This window comes from Rhineura floridana, chromosome 11, assembly GCF_030035675.1.
Source record: "Rhineura floridana isolate rRhiFlo1 chromosome 11, rRhiFlo1.hap2, whole genome shotgun sequence".
Classification (NCBI taxonomy): Eukaryota; Metazoa; Chordata; class Lepidosauria; order Squamata; family Rhineuridae; genus Rhineura; species Rhineura floridana.
This window is the reverse complement of record NC_084490.1, coordinates 13,776,462-13,792,877: the sequence shown is the minus strand read 5'-3', so window position 1 is coordinate 13,792,877 and position 16,416 is coordinate 13,776,462. Positions and strand designations below refer to the sequence as shown.

The 16,416-nt window shown below is 40.2% G+C and overlaps 1 protein-coding gene across 1 annotated transcript; it reads right to left on the bottom strand.

Moving 5' to 3' along the window:
• Positions 1 to 1,533: 1,533 nt before the first annotated feature.
• LOC133367435 (vomeronasal type-2 receptor 26-like) lies at positions 1,534 to 7,519 on the bottom strand. The gene is made up of 5 exons (XM_061591538.1): positions 7,442 to 7,519; positions 5,677 to 6,540; positions 3,816 to 4,043; positions 3,002 to 3,128; positions 1,534 to 2,447 (listed from the first exon to the last, which is right to left on the bottom strand). Exons 1-5 carry the CDS (start codon positions 7,517 to 7,519, stop codon positions 1,534 to 1,536), a joined length of 2,211 nt encoding a protein of 736 aa, XP_061447522.1.
• Between the last annotated feature and the right edge of the window lie 8,897 nt (positions 7,520 to 16,416).

Sequence of the window (16,416 nt, the reverse complement as noted above, 5' to 3'; positions counted from 1 at the left end):
GGTGTTAGAGGAGAGCTTTGTGGATACCATGGATGGTGAAAAAGATCAATAATTGGGTGTTAGAACAAATTAAACCAGAACTATCACTAGAAGCTAAAATGATGAAACTGAGGTTATCATACTTTGGACACATCATGAGAAGACCTGATTCACTAGAAAAGACAATAATGCTGGGAAAAACAGAAGGGAGTAGAAAAAGAGGAAGGCCAAAGAAGGGATGGATTGATTCCATAAAGAAAGCCACAGACCTGAACTAACAAGATCTGAACAGGATGGTATTACAATAGATCCTATTGGAGGTCACTGATTCATAGGGTTGCCATAAGTCAAAATCAACTTGAAGGCAGATAACAACAAATTTAAATTTCCCACAATGCACTACAGTGCCAATATAAAAAAGGAACTGAGAGAAATTAAGGCAGTGACTAGACCCAGATGGTGCAGCTTAGAATCCTTTTACCTACCACCTTCAGGAAAGACTGTGTGGATCTCCGATGAGGGGCTACTATTAATGTTTTCATGCATATCGTGAAGAGCAAACAAAACACAGGGACCCTTGACTTATACAAATGGATGAACAGATATGTGCTATTATTTGTTATTTTTATTTACACCTTTTAAATAATTCCATCAATTATTCCAGGGTGTTTCACAACAATACACTTACATTCCAATAAAATCAGCACTATCAAAATACCACAGATCTCAGCTTTGCTAGAAATGGAAATAATAGTCCTGAATCTTTCATTCCATCGGTGGTATCAGAAGACTCAACATGAGAAGGTGTTTATACCAGGATCAGCTGATTCTGAATGGTGGAATGGAGATCTGATTTAGTGTCGTTGCTCTCTTATTTCTCAGTTGCTTCTTCGAAATGATGCATCATAGACAAACTTGGTAACTATTCATATGTAGCAACAAATTAATTATCCATGAATGAATTATCTATTGAGTGCCTAACTTATGAATATGTCTTTCCACTAATATGGAAAAACTTGAGAATTCTATCAATAGAGCTTAATCAAGAAGAAAATATGCTGAAACCTAACACCTCTGATCTGGTCAGCTGATGGGCTAAAGAAAAACTGAGAGCTGAACTAGTAGGATCACAATATAGATCAGGCCAAAAAGAACTCAGCAGCTCAGCTTTGCTAGGAATGGCAATGTAAATCCTGCATTCTTCATCCCATCAGTGGCACAAGGGGCTCAACAGAAAAGGCCGACAAAGAGGGACATGTCTAGGCTCAGCTGATCCTGAATGGAGAAAAACAGATCCAGATCAGTACTGATGCTCTATATTTTCTCACTTGCTTTTTCACAATGATGCATTGTGGTTAATCTGCAGTTGACCTTTTCTGGAATAAGTATAGTTATATATCAACAAATTAATTATCCAGAAATACATTAATTGTACACATGGTTATTGAGTGCCAAATTGTTCAATATGTCTGTCATCACCAATATGGAAAAAGTAGGAAGCAACTTCTATCAATTAAGATGAAAAAAATAAATGGATTAAGAATAAATATCTTGTCAGTCACGTAGGACATTCCTTTTACTAACTAGATGCTCTCTGGTGTTTAGATCTGGCCTTAGTATAATAATGTAGCATTTTGGGAGGAAGATACAACCAAATAAGCCAAAACTGGAGGCCAAGATGGAGAAGATCTCCACGGTCACCATATATTTCCCTTTGGTGCTCAAGTAGGTGGGGACAAAGGACACCCAAACACTGCAGAACACCAACATGCTGAAGGTGATTAACTTGGCTTCATTGAAAGTATCAGGCAGCTTCCTGGCAAAGAAAGCAACAGTGAAACTGATGATGGCCAGAAGTCCCATGTAGCCCAAGACCATATAAAACATGAGAACTGATCCTTCATTGCATTGCAGAATGATATGGTCAATCTGGGAGTGCATGTCAAACTCCGGGAAAGGAGGAGAGGTTGCTAGCCATACAGCACAGATACCAGTTTGAATGAGAGAACAGAGAATGATGACTGAGACTGCCAAGGCTTTCCCGACCCATTTCCTCATCCTGTTTCCAGGCCTTGTGGCCGTGAAGGCCAGAATTACAGTGATAGTTTTTCCCAAAACAGAAGAAACAGAGACAGAGAAGATGATGCCAAAAAGTGTTTGTCGGAGAAGGCAAGATACTTTCCCAGGCCAACCAATGAACAGAAATGGGCAGAGGAAACCAAACAGCAGAGAGGAGAGAAGTGTACAGGTGATGTTCCAGTTATTGGCTTTGACAATGGGAGTGTCCTGGTGCAGAATGAAAGTCCCCATCATCAACATTGTGATTGCAAAGAAGAAAAGTGTAAAGGAAGTCAGAATGATTCCTAAGGGTTCTCCATAGGCTATGTAGGTAATAGTTTTGGGGATGCATTGATCTTGCTTCTCATTTGGGTACTCATCAACTGCACATTTTTCACATTGATCTGCACCTGAAATTAATGAGTAAGTTTTCATTATTTCTAATATTCAAGTTGAAGTTTGTACTAACAAAATTCAGTTTTTGAAGTGAACAGGAAACATTTTATTTTTTTATTTTATTTATTTAACATATTTATATACCTAATATCTCTCTCTTTTTTCTTTTGTTTCTTCTGCTTTTTCTGTGGAATTTTTACTATGGTTCATCTTCCTTGGTGCATATAATATAAAAAGTTTATATATCTTCTCAGATTTCATACTGCCTCCTTCCTCATCTTATGCTTTTGTGATTACAGACCTTGGCTTCTTGTGACTATTTGTATCTTGTGGAAGTATACTACAGGAATACTTCAGGCTTCTCTCCTTGCTACAGTGCTAAAACCTGAAGTGATAAACATATATTGGCTGCCTTGAGCTGGATACTGCCAATTCCTAGCTGGATACTGCCAATGAGTCTTTGCCCCAATTCAGCATCCTCGTAAATACATTCACTTATTTATTGCAGAGAATATTCCTATTGAAAGCATCAGCTATTCCCTCCCTCCCAATATATTCTTTCAGTTACCAGTCTGGATTGAAACAGTGCCTTCAGGGCATTGAGTGCAATTGTAGCAGCAATCCTGTTTTCCTTGCTGAACAATCTTGCTGTATCCAGGGTGGCAACCCTCAACACATGTGGCACGGGGAGGTGTCTACATGTAACCAGGAAAAAAAAAGGATGCTTAAGACGGATAACCTGGTTTATCCCTGTGACTACTGATTCTCAACTCCAGCTCTTTAGAACAAGTTCACAGTAAGGAGCTTTAAGCCCTCCTTATATTCATTCAGTAAGCATTTAATATTTGCATTGAGGATTCTGCCAATTACCTTATCTCTTCAGTGCTTCTTTTTAGCACAATCAAGCTTCTGCAAAATAGTTTTTTTTTAAAAAAAAATAGACATAGATTTTGTTTAAATAAAGCTGATCAAGAGAGGTGAACTTAAAAAAATTATTCTAATTTTAATAGGCTTTCTTATACAACCACACATGCAGGGGTTAATCAATGGTGCACATAATTGGATGAGTCAGTCGTACTCACACATCACAGAGGGAGAGAGAGAAGGTAGGGGAAAGATTAGTCCAAATAATCATATTCCTAAACAGTGCTTGTTCAGCTGGGATTCTGTATTATTCAATGGATTAATGACATAGGAAAGGAGATAGGAACTTCACCACATCCAGTACATCTTAACCTTGCTTTCTTAAATACATGGAAAATAGCATCTTCCAACTTAACTTATTTATTAATTAAATTTATATCCCACCCTTCCTCCCAGTAGGAGCCCAGGGTGGCAACTTAGATGCTAACTGTTATAAAAGCCTTTCTATAAATGCATACTTGATTAAATCTATGATTCCACAAAATGGCACTTCCATTAATGACAAACTGTTTGCCTGCAGGAGCCTGGGGGTCCATTGTTCCAACTTGGACTCTCTTGAAAGACCTATTAGGAAATGCAACCAAGTTGAGGATATCATATCCAGATGCCAGGTCTCCATTCCCATCAAAATATATTTCATCCCCCGCGCTATTGTTAAAGCGGATATTTCTCAGGAAAATGTGAAGCTAGAATGGAGGACAAATAATGTTACACTCTTGCTCAGACAAAAAGACAGAAGGTTCGCTCATCAGCTGGAATTTGCTTCGCTGTGATCTCTGGGGTTATAATATGTATTTGCCAGACTGTAAATATCAACAAGTGGACATATATAAGAGTTGGTAGCTTCCTTTAAAAATAGACACTACCGCAGTGAAGATGGGAGGAGTCTACCACAGGAATTTCCCAGGAGTTTCTACCCATAAGAATGCAGGAGGAGCCCTGATGGATGAGGGCAAAGGTCCACCTAGTCCAGCATCCTGCTTTCACAGTAACCAACTAGAGGCCTAGTATTGTTAAATACTCAATCTTCAAATATTTCCCTTATATCTGCTATATGTAGTGTAAAATGATCTATAAAATTGTGCCAATGAAAAGATGATTTTGAATATCCTCCAATAATCATCTGTAAAGTATGTCTAGTTTTCCCCAAATTTATCCCACCTATTTTCCTTTCATTCCCTCATTTTGTTCATTCAGTCCTGCAGAGAAGGTACTGTTTGTAATCTCTCATTGTCATATAAAGCTTTCTTACTGCTGTGACCATATAACATGCAATATCAACATGTGATTGCTTAACATAACATAACCTATAGTTTTACAAGAAGAAAAGAGGATTCAGGGTAAGTGCATATCATAGAACCTTTTCCATATTTCCTTTTTTCCAATATTCTTTTCAACAAGACATTCCCATCAACATTGAAAATATCCTTACTTCCTTTTTGACATTTGCAGACATTTTTGGGTGGACCTTATAAGTTTACATACGTAGCAAACCCAAGTCATTAAAGCTGGCATAATTTACACTGGCTTAAGATGGAGCGAAGTACATCAGATCTAAACCCTGATCATGAGCCAGGTTACTGCCTGCCAGGTTGGCCCAAGCCTGGCAGAGGGAAAACAGGTCTGTAAAATAAAGTTTGACTTCCACCGGTATAAGTTTAGACGGTTTCAGTTGACTGAACTGAATGGAGTTAGGAGGCAGCATAAATTCAACCCTCCTCTGTCCGGTCCCACCACTCCCCTGGAATGGCCATTTTTTGGGGTCTATGCCAGCATAAGTTAAGCTGGTCTCAATTCAGTCCACTAAGCCAGGATAACCAAGTTTCACCGGTGTATCCCTATCTGAGCTGGAATGTATGAGGTGCACCTGAGACCCAGCAGATCCTAACTCACTCATCCTGGTGGATCTTGGGTTTGAGACTCAATCCTGATTTATAAACTATCCCATATTTGCAGTATATTAAACATCATATTTGACTGAGCATAAATTGTTCTCCAGTGATAACTCTCTCTTAGCAAGTCATGTAATTCTGACATAGGTGCATAGCTATATTTTTAATATAGTTCATCTATCTTGTTTGTTATAATATTTTGTGTCTTATCGTATTAGTACTCCAGCTTTAATTTAATTTGTCCTTCATTTATTTCATTACATTATTTCTAATTTTTAAAACCTGTAACTTCTGTCCTTTCCTTTTTTTAACTTCTACCCAACAAATGGTCCAAATACTGGTGAGTCAGGCTGACACTGGGGCCCTGAGGCAGGAGACATGACATCACATTACAAATGAGCTGCAATGAAGAGGAGTTATGTCTTACCTTCCATGGCTGAATGCTCAGATGATTCTGTCTGTCTTGATTCCCAATTGCTTTCTGATAGGTTCTCAGTGAAAACAAGTCATGGAGAGCATGTGCTACTGCATAGACAGCATTGTAGATATTGTAGCTCTGCCCAGACATCTTCATTTCAAACAAAGTGCTAGGGAGACTCTCCAGCTTCTCCTCCCCAGTGCAGTTTTTGGGATCTGACCCATACAGATTATACCGAGGAAACGAACAGAGAAATGTAAAAAACCAGAACTCACGAAGGAAAAAAAAAGAGACCTTAAAAGGATTTATAGACTCAAAAAAGTCCTGAAATCCTGGCACCTCGTCTGTGTGATGTGCAAAGGACAAAGTTCCATTGAAGGATTTTGGTGTGAATTTACTCCAAGGGAAAGCTGTTGTGTAATCCCATTGAGCTGTTATGATCCAAACTCTGTGATCTAATGGATGCATCTGAAAATGTTCATGATGTTCCAGAATTATTCGTAAATGGTGCATAGACTGGAAATCCCCATGGGCAAGGAACACTTTGACACTGCTCACAAAGAGAGTAGAAGCTATCTCTCCCAAATCATTTACAGAAAGGGTTTCATTATTAAATATGTAAGCCGTCACTGCTGGAACAATTTCCATCAAAGCAATACAAATATCGTTCTGGTAGAGCTTTGGTCTTAGGATTTGGAGAAAAGTTTCTCCACTGTCATCATCAGAGATGAGGAGGCCAATCCAGTTCCATCCAAAATGCTTCAGTAAATGAACAATGCCATCATACTGAGGGTTTTCATTTGGAACCATCCGATAGAAAGAAGGGAATTGAGTTTTATCTCTCAGCACTGGGTCAAAAGAGCCATAACTAAGCTAATGTGAAAAATATATAAGAAACATCTGAGAAATGTATCCCTTTTTTTCTTGAAGAGAATATCACTTCTTCATTTCTCTGAACTTTATCTTCCTACAAATTTATTATCAATCACAGCTTACAACTGGTGTAGAAAGCACTAGTGAAACTGAGGCTAAAGGAATGGATTCTAGACATGCACAGATCAGTCTATTTCCCGTCCAAGTCAATTCTGGATGTGTTTATATATTTTCCATATGTGCCATTTTCCCCTTAATATATGATATAAAAACGTATCTTATCCTAAAATGCATACATTTTAATGCACTGTGCTATATTCACATCATTCTGAGAATCATCCAAAGCATAATTATCTTTTGATCCATGTTTCAGGTGATAATTAAATCAATTTGATTTTCAATTATCCATGTTATCCCTCCTTGTCCATGGTCTGGTAATCTCTAAATTATGTTGTATAATATATCATGGGTGCATCTGAGGATTTCTTGGAGTCTTAGAATAGTGCTTCTAGATTGTGAGCTGGGATCAATAGAAACTGTAATGGTGCAAAACTTGATGTCATTTCTCATCCAGGGAAATATTTTTTAATGTGCTCAGGTTGCCCAGGATGTTATCTAAGCTAGTTTTTAACTATTTTTTAAAAAATTGATTCTTAAGATATATATAAAAAAGAGTTTTGAACTATTTAAACATTTTAACTATATTACTATCCTGGACTTTGTGAAACTAAATGGTAGCACAAATATTTCAATTAAACTGAAATAAAAATATGAGATGAAAATTCAGCTCTGCTTACTTTAGTGAATGCAGTCATTCAGTCTTATGAATGTGAGGTAGGACGAGGGTTGGCTCTGATCCTTTCTTAAGACTACACCTAGGCATCTATAAAGGCACACATACCTGTGGAATCTTGAAGTTATTTAAGATGTTGGCCATCTGGATGGAGTTTTGCGAGGTGAGCCCACCAATAGCAGCCATGGGATCCTTCCCTCTTCCACATTTGAAATTCACATGTCTGCCAAAGAGTAGATGCAGAGAGGTCTCAGAAGCTCTCTTTGCATTAAACAGATTGTTATAGAACTTGAAAGACAGTGTTGTGTTGGGCAATAATTTGGTATTTTTGTTGATCTCATTATTCACAAAAAGAAAAGCAAGGACATTCTGATAGGTTTTAGTGATCATCCTGCAATGAGAGTTTCACAAATGCTTACATCCTTATATTTGTGGAGCAGATACATTTTATGACATTAAGCTACAACTGCAGAACTTGCAACAGCAGAATAGGTAGAGTGTAGTTCAAGCTGGCCTATAAGGGGGAAAAGAGGCAGCTCTCCATGATTGCTGGCACCAGTACCTAGCAACAGCCTCCATTCTTCTGTCCAGAACTTGAGCCCACTCTCCCTCTCCCCCATGTTATAATCACTCAGTCTCTCCTCTATATCTTCCAGCTTGGATTCTCATCACTAGGGCCTAGCTTCACCCTCCTAACTCTCCAGAAGAAGTAGAGTAAAGCAGTTCGCATGGAAAAATAACCTTCTGAGAAGTTGAGGGCACCCACTGAATCTGTAAATAGCCTTCTTTACTTGAGATTGGCAACACCTACACAATGAGTCTGGAGGGGCTCCTTTGCCTGCATATTTAATATACTGTATGAAAAGGACACTTTATAGCCATTTTTAGATGTCCCATTATAGTTTCCGAGGTCAAAACAGCTTTGGATTTAACAGATCAGATTTGAACCTAAAAAACAAATTGAATTGGAATGACAGACAGGATCCAAAACAAATTAGGCTGCTTCCAAATTCAATAGGTTTCAGGCAAATTTTGTGGTTGCCATGCACTTCTAACATGTGCATCTATCTCTCTCCCCCCCCGCCCCGGCTTATATCTGTTCATGAATCTACTAAGAGAAACCCGTAGATCCTGTTGTAGCAAGTCTGGGCTTTTGGGCCACCGTGTCAAAAGCATTTTCAATGTGTTTCCTCTTAAGTAAGCTGGGATGGAGGGAGGGTGTTAGAAGGATAATTGCTTTCTTATATTTCCTTTTTTAAAAAATAATTCTTAACCAGCTAATGAAAACAGTTTTTTTTTCTATTCAGTGTTTGTAGTAGCCTAATTATAATTGTATCATATTGTAGTCTTTTTTATCTAATTTACTGTTCATTTTGCATCATGACTTCAGAATTTGAATAGCATATTTACAATTTTTCGTCAGTTATATTAATATTTTTTGTGGATTTATTTTTAGTGTGGTTCTGAATTTAAGCTGTACACATTTTGTACACACATTTGAAGTAAAACACACATTTTTCCATGTCCTTCAATGCAAATATTATATTGTGTGTACTTTTCGCACATCAAAACTGCATTGACAAATCTAGAGAAGCAAGTAGTTGGATCGGGAGTTGTATTCTGATCCGCAAACAAGTTTAAGTCAGGCCAGTCCACTACAAAAGGTGGACTGAAGAAATTCCTCCTCCGTCTCTAGATGGTTCACAAATTCATGTGTGTCCTTTAATTTCTCCCAGCATTTGACTACTGTGCCCATGATGGCTGGTGGCTGAATGTGTGAGACGATCCCACTGAAAGCCGCTTGGATATTGACACATTATTTATTTATTTATTTATTTATTAAATTTATATCCTGTCCTTCCTCCCAAGGGAGACCAGGGTGATATGAAAGTTGTGTTTTTGTTCTCTGAGGGACACATTCAAACCCACTAATTATCCATAAATTTTGTAATCATCAACTGATGAATATCCATAAGTAAACCAGAATTATCTACATGAGATCAGAATCACTGTATTTATAGAAGATCTTTGATAAAACAAATACCAACTCACCATGCCCGTGGGGGGAAGTATGGCTGTACCATAAAGTTGTATATGGGAAATTCTGCCTGTCCAAGGGAAACAAATCCCCCATGATAAATCTGATCTGTAGAACTAGGAGAAATCTTCTGACCTATTGGCTGTATTCTGCACATGGAGTTCAAACTCTTGCTGACAGCAGAAGGCAAGAAGAAAAGTAACAAAATCTCTCTGAAAGCTAGCATATTTTTGACACAGTCCAATCCGTTCATCTGCAGTGTGACTGTGTTTTCATAAAGCATCCTTCCTGATTGAAGTCACAGAAAGCCAGATCCTTTCTCAATTGATTCAATGGTAAAATATCGAAGAACCAATTCACAGAGCCTTGCCTGCCTTAAGTTACGTCCCAAATCTCTGAAGCTCATGATGGCTATTAAGGACAATTTATAGACTGAGTGTAGCATTGAAAAAGCTATTGAATAGAGCTTGGCTATGTTTTTGTTATAATTAATTTTGCCAGCAAATTGCAACGAAGCAATAGCATTCAGTTAAGAGGGCAAGGTTAGCCGTATTTGTTGGGAGGCCTGAATAAACTTAGCTACTTGGAGGGAAGTTTCCCTATCTGAACCAGCCAATAGGTAAGATACTATAGTTTCCGGGGGCTTGGAAGAATACCTTAGTAGCAAGAGGGAAAGATATTTGTCCCTTAGCGAAGAGTATAGGGGACAGTTTAAAACCATGTGGTGAAGGGTTTCGATGGAGCCCATTCCACATGGGCAAAGACGTTGTACAACAGGGAGACCAGCATACCTTCCTTTCAGCAGTGCTGAGTACAGAGAATTGAATCTGGCCTTCGTAAAAGCTAGTCTAAATTTAGGTACTGTAAGGTAGTCCAAATAGGAAGCATAATTTTCAGGGACCATTTTTAGTTTCAAAAAAAGAGGAGAACATACTTTAGTGGCTCCGCTGATCGTAGATTGTAAGTCAGAATCTCTAAGCCGAGATCGAATTTGGGCTTTTGCCATAGAAAATGGTTGGGATACTAAATATTCCGCGGAAAAACCTAACCATAATAATTTCGTGGTAAATTTTTTACACCAATTAGATGTAAAATCATCATTCCAGAGGGCAGTTAAATATCCTGGCCGTGGGTTAAACGCTCGTGAGACCCAAACGTTCACCGCCATCAACCATGCCTGGCATTCCAAACTCCTCAAGGCCCTATATAACCAGATGAAAACATATTTTTGTCATTTTGACAGTCTCACTGTGGCAGAAATAGCGTTCAAATGATGGTTAAAACAACTTTGTTGGAATCACAGTGGGAATAATATGATATGAAAGGTTGGTCTAACTTTCTGGATGACTATTGATTGTAAACAGTGGTGAGATAAGGGCCACAAATGATCATTCTAGATCCTTAGACAGTATGACTGTTTTATTTACTTGGTCCACTCTTCTAATGCTGACTTACCTCACTGGGTTGTTGTATTACAAAAAATGCAACCAAACAATACACTAATTCACCAATAGTCAAAAAAAACCCTTGTGGTTTAAGAATACCTATAGCCAACAGATATTTCTGTTAAACTTTAAAAGGCAGGGAAATTAGGCAGCTATAGTGAATGCACCTGGGGAGCAGGAGACCTGGCCTCTTCTCTGAGATATTGTACTGCCCTTCAGATTTATCAAAATGCAAACACAATTAGGGTTGGTCTTTCACAGTCCAATCCCCTTCCTGTGTAGCTTCAAAGAATTTAGTAACATGTGTCTCTGAGTACATCCAGGGAGGAGAGGAGGGCAGGTTTGATCATTCGCATGTTTATTGAGTTCAGTGGTATTTCCTCCTGTGCAATCATGCTTGGGATAGGTGAAACTGAAGAGGGGAAGAGAGGGAGGGGTGGGGTGGGGTGGGGTGGGGAGAAGAGGAGGAGGAGAGGCAGAGGTTGAAGGGGGCAGGAGGGGGAGGGGGAAGGGAAGGGAAGGAGATGGTGAGGGAAGGGGGATAGGAGAGGGGGAGGGTGATGGGAAATGCAGTTTTAATCATTTGCATGCTTATTGAGTTCAGTTCCCATGCAATTATGCTTAGGATAGGTGAAACTGACCATGGGCTAGGTAGAGAAGGAAGAGGAAGGGGAGAGGGAAGGGAGGGAGAAGGGAAAGGCAGGGGCGAGGGAGAGGGGAAGGGAAGGAGGGATGTCATGACCCAGACTGGGAGGGGTAGGATAATTGAGGGTGATACAGATGATGAAGACTAGGACATTGAACTCAGGGAAGGGGCTAGTGGTGAAGACAGCCGTCAGCACATTCCAACCACTGACACTGATAATTCAGGGGGGCCCCACTCCTGGCCCTCCTGTGGAACTGCAACCTGAACTGTCAGAAGTTGCTCAGTTGGACGCACCCTCACCGCCCCAGCCAAAGATTCAGCCTTGCACATCAGGAGCTTCCCAGCTGAGTGATGCTGCATTTCCCATGGCCAAACTGTCAGATAGCAGCCCCCTTCCGTCAGAAGGGGAAGCTGAGATCAAACCACCTTCGCCCCGCACTCGGAGACCTGAGAAGCAGGAAATTCAACAGACGGAGTTGAGGAGAAGCCTACATTTGTGTACAAGATCCCAGCCTACTTAAGGAATCTCAGGGGAGTGTCCCAGTTGCTGAGTCAATGTCTGAGAGCTGCAAAGACATGCCTAGTCAGTGTTAGTCAGGGCAAAACGTCTTAGAAAGTGTAGTGAGGTTAATGAGGTGCACTGCTTTTGATGTAATAAAAAGAGGGGGCAAACACAGTCATGTCTGAGACTGAGTCCCTCAGCTTTGGGCAGGAGAAAGGGGAGAGGGGGAGGGGGAATGGGGAGGAACAGTGGAAGGAGAAAGGAAGTGGAGGGGAGGGGAGGAAGGAGGAAGAGGGAAGGGCAGGTTTGATCTTTTGCATGCTTATTGAGTTCAGCGGGATTTACTCCTGTGCAATCATGCTTAGAATAGGTAAAATTGACCTGGGGAAGAGGGGAGGGGAAGGGGAAGGAGGAGGGAGTGGAGGAGATTGGGTGGGGGCACTGGGAAAAAGGAAAGCCACTTTCTTTTCCAAAAGGAAAACATTTTTACAATATCACTATTTTTGGAGTCCTCCCCCTTTTATTTATTCTACAGCAGACACATGCAAACTCCCACCCAAATTTAAACAAAAGCTGTCCCTGGCCACAATCATACCAGACATTAATTCCACTTTAAAAAGTCATGCCTTCCCCCAAAGAAGTGTAGTTTGGGAAGGATGCTGTCGGTTGTTAGGAGACGCTCTGTTCTCCTCACAGAGCTACAATCACCAGAATGTTCTGGGGAGAGGGGCTGACGGTTAAACCACTCTGGCCACTGGAGCTCTGTCAGACTGTTACAGACTGGCTCAGACAGTAGGAAATGGATTACTCTCATGTCAGTGCAATTTGCTGAGTTGTGATATTTGACCTTGTAAATTCTTTTTGCTATGCTGTCAGGGTCACCAGCTGTGTATGTATAATAGTTAGCAGTTTCCAAAACTGTCAGACTGCAGAATTGTCTGTATGGAGGAAAAGATGGACATTCTTCCAGTTTAGAAGTGAGGGAACCCTCAGAATAATTTCCACCAAGGCAAACCTAAGAAGAGCCCTGCTGGATCAGGCCAGAGGCTCAGCTGTCAAATCAAATATTTGTTAACGTCAGCTGACCATTAAACAATGCCAAAAATATGAAGTGTCATGAACCCCTGCCATCAAGGCACTAGGATCATGCGTCAGACCCAATTCCCACCCTTAGGGCAATTGATCTGGAACCAAACTATACCAATTCACCCTTGCCAAGGCTGTGTGTCCAACGTCAACCCTGCAAGGTAGAATAGTAGGCTGCCACCACCCCTTTTACTGGTACCACTCAGAGTCAGGGGACCTCTGAGCCCAGACACTAGGTAAACCAAGGTCCAAAAAGACAAGAGCCAAACTTACACTCCTTGTCAGGAAACCTCTGGTAAAACCCACAAAATAGAATTAAGCTTTTAACTTCTTTTCCCCTCTTTGGTAGTTGCGTGACTGAGAATGGTCAAGGTGCTGAATTCAGAACCACCCTTTCTCTCAATGAACATACCAGGTTAAATAGAAGTAGCTTTATTAAAATAGATAAGTGCACATCAAGATATAGCAGCAAGTAATCCTTTAAGACCATAGACCCAAACAGGGGTTTAGGTACATACAAGAGGATTCATACACACAACAGAAAAATAACAACCTTTTCTAACCTAATACTTACACATGAGGTAGATGGTTGAAGTGGCATCTCTCCTAAGAGAGAATGATGTTAACCACAAAGCAATGGAACCAGGCATAGGTTACCTCCCATAGGCAACACCATGGAACCATAAAAGGTAGAAAGCTATGGAACTCTGGAACCAAGGCAGCAGAGAACAAAGGCTATGGGTCCCCAGCCCTATACTTAAGGGAAAGAATCCTAACGGTCCAGGATTCAGGAACCAATCAGAAAATGTCTGATGTAACCCCCTTCTGGATGTTTCTCACTCTTTCGCGCCTTCCAGGCCCCCCTCCCAACCGGTGTTTCACTGTACAGGCCAAGAATGACCTTGGGTGCCAGGCACTTGTTAATCAGCACAGATAGCCAGGTGTTTCTTGTTTAGGCTTCTTCTTAACCGTCCTCAGCTGGAAACCGAAACCTAAGTGGGATTCTATCAGAGGCCTGTCTTTCTTAACCTTTAGATTCTTTGCTTGAACCAAGATGTTCTCTTTATGGATTTTAATAACTCATGAACATATACAGGTTCATGACATGAAGTAATACAAAATCACAGCCTCAGGAGAAACAATTATTTTAGGTGACAAGTTAGGAAACAACAATTATAGCAGGTCTAAGAGATATTACAGCATTCAAACATATTGCCATCTGTTTGATAAGAGATTTGTTGGATCCCCTCAAGGAAGATAATCAAAAGGGTCTCTAAGGATCAACCAGGGATCCAGCTTATAAGAGGATAAATTATGTGTTCTCTATCCCCCTTTACACAATCAGCAGTAGAAAAGATAAGAGAATGCTTCAAGCTCTAAACGGTTACAAGGACAGCATCATTTCTTGAAGGGAACTTTGGCAGATGTGTCATTTAGGATCTTGGATGGTAAATGGTTAAATGTACTTAGGTGTTGATTGAAAATGTTGACATGGTAAATGTTTGGTAAAGACAGATCAAGTTATGCAAGGCCCATCTAGTCCAGCATCCTGTTCACTACAGAGGGCAACTGGATGTCCATGGAGTTGACACAAACAGGACACAAAAACAACAGTGCTCTCTCAACTGGGCCTCATCTTGAGTACCGCGTGCAGTTCTGGACACCACACTTTAAGAAGGATGCAGGCAAACTGGAACAGGTTCAGAGGAGGGCAACAAGGATGATCAGGGAACTGGAAACAAAGCCCTATGAGCAGAGACTGAAAGAACTGGTCATGTTTAGCCTTCAGAAGAGAAGACTGAGGGGAGATATGATCACACTCTTAAGATTGCCGAACAGAGGAGGACCAGGATCTCTTCTCAATCATCCCAGAGTGCAGGACCAGAAATAATGGGCTCAAGTTGCAGGAAGCTAGATTTCAACTGAACATCAGGAAAAAAACTTATGTTGTGGTACAACAATGAAACCAATTACTTCTGGAGGCATTCAACACTGGAGGCAGTCAAGAGGCAGCTGAACAGCCACCTGTTGGGATTGCTTTAAGGTGGATTCCTGCTTTGAGCAGGGAGTTGGACTCGATGGCCTTATAGGCCCCTTCCAACTCTACCATTCTATGATTATTTGATTCTATTTGTATCTGGTTATGTAAGTAGTTGAGGAATTATTAGCCCTGTAATTATTTAAAATCACTATAATTAAATTCTGCTTCTGGTAGGTGCTTCACAGATAGTCAGAGAGCAATTTCAAGATGAATGATATACGTCACCAAAATGCTACAGTAGCTTGCTTTCTGCTATACTCAGTTGATAAAAAGTCCCCGGTAATAACCAGGTGCCACAGAGCTTTGAGAGATAACTTGATGCAGGCAAGCCTCTGTCAACTGGAGCTTTGATAGTTTGTTGTTGTTATATGCCTTTAAGTCAATTATGACTTATGGCAACCCTATGAATCAGCAACCTCCAGTAACATCTGTTATAAACCACTCTGTTCAGATCTGTTCAGGTCTGTGGCTTCCTTTATGGAATCAATCCACCTCTTGTTTGGCCTTCCTCTTTTTCTACTTCCTTCAAGCATTATTATCTTCTCTATTGAATCATGTCTTCTCATTATGTGTCCAAAGTATGATAACCTCCGTTTCATCATTTTAGCTTCTAGTGACAGTTCTGGTTTAATTTGTTCTGACACCCAATTATTTGTCTTTTTCACAATCCATGGTATGCGCAAAGCTCTCCTCCAACACCCCATTTCAAAGGAGTTGATTTTTCTCTTATCCGCTTTTTTCAGTCTACTAGTGCTTAAAATAAAATAGCAGAGCCCCAGTCTTAGACCAAAGTATCCAAATCACTTTACCTATAAACCCACAACATTCTGTTTAACGATAGATACAACACATTTTGTTATACCAATGTGGGCCAGTTTTATGATTATTATTCTATTCCAATATGTTCACTAATTTACAGGCTTCACAGTAAGAACATTATTTATTTATTTATCGGCCTCTTTTCACCATAAGTTTCCAGGGCAGGGTACAACAAATTAACGATACAAATTTAAAATCAAATAATAAAACCAATACTTAACGCAATACCAAAACTACAGTCTGAAACAGAGAATAAAGGGAGATGCAGAGCATATATTTAAGTTGTCAAAGGCCAAGCTAAAGAAGTGCATCTTCAGCATACAACGAAAGCTGTACAATAAGGATGCTAGTCATCCTTCTATGGGAGAGAATTCCACAATTTGGGTACTGACACAAAGAATGACTTCTCCTGGGCTGCCACCATCTGAGCTTTTAAAGGTGGTGCAACTACTAAGAGATGCCCTCTGTTAAGAGTGATCTTCACATCTGTCACCAAACAACTTCAG